This window comes from Arachis duranensis, chromosome 1, assembly GCF_000817695.3.
Source record: "Arachis duranensis cultivar V14167 chromosome 1, aradu.V14167.gnm2.J7QH, whole genome shotgun sequence".
Classification (NCBI taxonomy): Eukaryota; Viridiplantae; Streptophyta; class Magnoliopsida; order Fabales; family Fabaceae; genus Arachis; species Arachis duranensis.
The window spans coordinates 67,020,387-67,023,899 of NC_029772.3; the positions used below are offsets into that span (position 1 = coordinate 67,020,387).

Sequence of the window (3,513 nt, forward strand, 5' to 3'; positions counted from 1 at the left end):
ACAAGGTTTGTTTTGGTGCATCTCTCTAAGACTTTTTCAAGGTTACCTAGGCAATGATCAAATGAATCACCGTATACACTAAAGTCGTCCATGAAAACTTCCATACATTGTTCTAAAAAGTCCGCAAATAAGCTCATCATGCATCTTTGAAACGTTGCCGGTGTATTGCATAGGCCAAATGGCATACGCTTGTAAGCATACGTTCCAAAGGGGCAAGTAAATGTGGTTTTTTCTTGGTCCTCTAGAGCAATGTGAATTTTGAAGTATCCGGAGTAACCATCAAGAAAGCAATAATATGATTTACCGGCTAATCGATCAAGCATTTGATCAATGAATGGTAGTGGGAAGTGATCTTTTCTTGTGGCCGCATTCAACCTTCGGTAGTCTATGCATACCCACTCTTGTTGCTATAAGTTCACCACTTTCATTTTTGATTGTTGTCACCCCGGATTTCTTTGGCACCACTTGGACCGGGCTTACCCACTCGCTATCCGAGATAGGATAGATGATGTCCGCTTCAAGTAGCTTAGTGACTTCTTTTTTCACAACCTCAAGAATGGTTGGGTTAAGTCTCCTTTGAGGTTGTCGGACCGGTCTTGCTCCTTCTTCAAGAAATATGCGATGCTCGCATACTTGGGGGCCTATTCCCACTAGATCCGCCAAACTCCACCCGATTGCCCTTTTATTTTTCCTCAAGACATCTAGCAACTTTTCTTCTTGTTGAGGAGTTAGCTCTTTTGCGATTATCACGGGCAGTTTTTGGGCTTCATCAAGATATGAGTACTTTAGGTGGGTGGTAGTGGCTTCAATTCCATCTTTTTGTCATTATTTGAGGTTTGAGTTTCCGGATGGTTTGTGTGGTGCGTGGTGTTTAATTTGCTTGGATCTTCATTTGCTTCCTCAATCATGTACTTCTCATCTAACTTTGCAAGGTGCACTTCGGCAACGATGTTGTCAATTGGGTCACACCGGAATAGAGAGTGATTCTCCGGTGGATGCTTCATTGCTTCTTCTAAGCTAAAACTTACGACTCTCCCAGCTATCACAAATGAGTAGGTTCCCGAGTAGGCATCTAGCTTGAATCTCGAAGTTCTCAAAAATGGTCTTCCAAGTAGGATAGATGATGCTCTCTCGGTTTCGCTTGATGGCATTTCAAGGACATAGAAGTCAATTGGAAACACCAACCCTTTGATATTCACCAATACGTCTTCCGCAACACCCGTCACGGTTATTATGCTTTTATCCGCTAGGAGAAATCTTGCCGTCGACCTTTTTAGTGGTGGCAACTTCAATACCCGGTAGACGGAGAGCGGCATGATGCTAACACATGCTCCGAGGTCACACAGACAATCGATAAATTGAACTCCATTGACGGTGCAAGTGACCATACAAGGGCCCGGATCATCGCACTTCTCGGGCAATGCTCCCATTAAAGCGGAAATAGAATTTCCCAATGGGATGGTTTCCAATTCAAGAATTCTATCCTTGTTCATGCATAGATGTTTAAGAAATTTTGCATACCTAGGAACTTGATGGATAGCATCAAAGAGGGGGATGGTTACCTCAACTTTCTTGAACATTTCTACCATTTTGAGGTCGAGTTCTATGCGCTTTCTAGCTTTCTTTGCAAGTGTTGGAAATGGGAGTGGTTGAGCAATTTCTTCTTCCAAGGTTCTCTTGGCCTTGGGGGTCTCCTTTGTTGGTTGAGCTTCATCCTCGACTATGACTTGTGGTGTCTCCTCTTCCACTACCTCTTCTATATCTATTCTCTCCTCCTCTTGGGCGATTGTGATAGGATTTGAGTCCTTTGCACCCTTCTCTTTTAATTGTGTTCCAGATCTAAGGGTGATGGCATTGATGCCCCCCTTAGGATTTGGTTGAGGTTGAGAGGGAATGACGCTTTAGATTGGGGGTTGAGGAGTGGGGTTCGATGGTGTATCCATGCGTGCAAGAAGAGCTTGTAGTATAGAGGTGAGGCCGGTAAGGCCGGAAGCAAGTGTGGTTTGTAGTTCCTTTTGGCCTTGGATGATGGTCCGGAGCATTTCGTCTTGGTTGGAGGGGATGGTTGCATATGTGAGTTGAGGGGTTTGTGATTGGTTGGGTGGTGGTCTTTGATGTGGTGGTTGGTATGTTTGGTAGTTTCTTTGTGGGTTTTGTTGGTTGTATGGTTGATTTTGTTGGTTGTATGGTGGCCGGTTTTGTGAGAAATTTTGTGAGTTGTTGTTCCATCTTTGACCTCCTCCATTGTTGTTGTTGTCCCTATTCCCTTGTTGATGATTGTCTCTCCAATTTTGATTAAGGTACCCACTCCCTTGATTGTAGCTTCCTCCTTGATAAGGGTGTCCTTAGTTAGGATTACCGCCTTGGTAGTACCCTTGATTTGGGCGGTCATAGAAATTATGGGTAGCCGCCAAAGTGTTATCTTCTTGAAGGCTTGGGCACTCATCCGTGTAGTGGGAATAGCAAGAACAAATGCCACACACTTTCTGAGGGACCAATTGTTGGTTGTATTGTTGAGGGAGTGGAGAGTGTTGTTGATATGGTTGAGGTTGTTGTGGTTGTTGTTGGCTCAGTTGGAGTTGCCTCAAGATGGATGTCATTTCACTCAAGGATTTGGTTAGAGCGGTGGTTTCGCTACTAGTTGATACCTCATTCACAGTTTTTGGGCGGTTGACTCTTCGTCTCATATGTTGATTGGATTCGGCTAGGTCAATGATAAGTTGCCATGCCTCCTCCGCTGTTTTATATTTAGACAAAGAACCATTGCTAGAGGTGTCCAAGAGAGTTCTATCTTGTTCTCGCATCCCTTGGCATATGTATCCAAGCAACACTTGAGTGTCAAGCATGTGATTAGGACATGCGTCTAGTAGCTTACGAAACCGTTCCCAATACTCGTATAGCGGTTCTGTTTCACCTTGCACTATACAAGACATTTCCTTCCTTAGCCTATCCATCTTCTCCAGGGGCAAGAATTTATCCAAGAATCCCCTTCTAAGTAAGTCCCAATCGGAGGTGACTTCACTAGATAGAGTGTAGAACCATTCTTTCGCCTTGTCCTCAAGAGAGAAAGGGAAAGCAAACAACCATATAGCAACTTCATCGGATCCTTCCCGTCTAGTGGTTGAGCATATACCATGAAAGTCCTTGAGATGTCGAATAGGGTCTTGTGCGGGAAGCCCGTGAAACTTATGTAGGAGGTTGATCAAAGCGGTCTTCAATTCAAAGTTTGCATTCAAGTTGGGGTGAGTTACATGAAGGGGTTGAAGGACATAATCCGGTGCACCCGCTTCCTTGATAGTAACTCTCCTCGGAGCATCCATGGCATTAGTACCTAAAACAAAAGAAGATTTGTTAGTGATATTGATGGGAGAATGATTATTGCCTTCTTTGAGTGACGGTTCATGTTCACTTTTAGTAAGGTGGTTGAGGTGGTGAAGACCTCTTCACCTTTCCCAAACTTTAGCCGCCTCCGAGCTTGTCTAATATGAAACAAAGTTCGTTCTATTTCCGGAT

At 44.1% G+C, this 3,513-nt stretch overlaps 1 protein-coding gene across 1 annotated transcript; it reads right to left on the bottom strand.

Moving 5' to 3' along the window:
- Nucleotides 1-785: 785 nt before the first annotated feature.
- LOC127748501 (uncharacterized) lies at nt 786-3,320 on the bottom strand. The gene is made up of 2 exons (XM_052263084.1): nt 2,360-3,320; nt 786-1,819 (listed from the first exon to the last, which is right to left on the bottom strand). Exons 1-2 carry the CDS (start codon nt 3,318-3,320, stop codon nt 786-788), a joined length of 1,995 nt encoding a protein of 664 aa, XP_052119044.1.
- Between the last annotated feature and the right edge of the window lie 193 nt (nt 3,321-3,513).

Coding starts and splice junctions, on each gene's coding strand:
- LOC127748501 (XM_052263084.1), bottom strand. CDS start 3,320: ATGGATGCTCCGAGGAGAGTTACTATCAAGGAAGCGGGTGCACCGGAT. Junction 1,820..2,359: donor TCAAGGGTACTACCAAGGCG/GTAATCCTAACT, acceptor CACAATTAAAAG/AGAAGGGTGCAAAGGACTCA.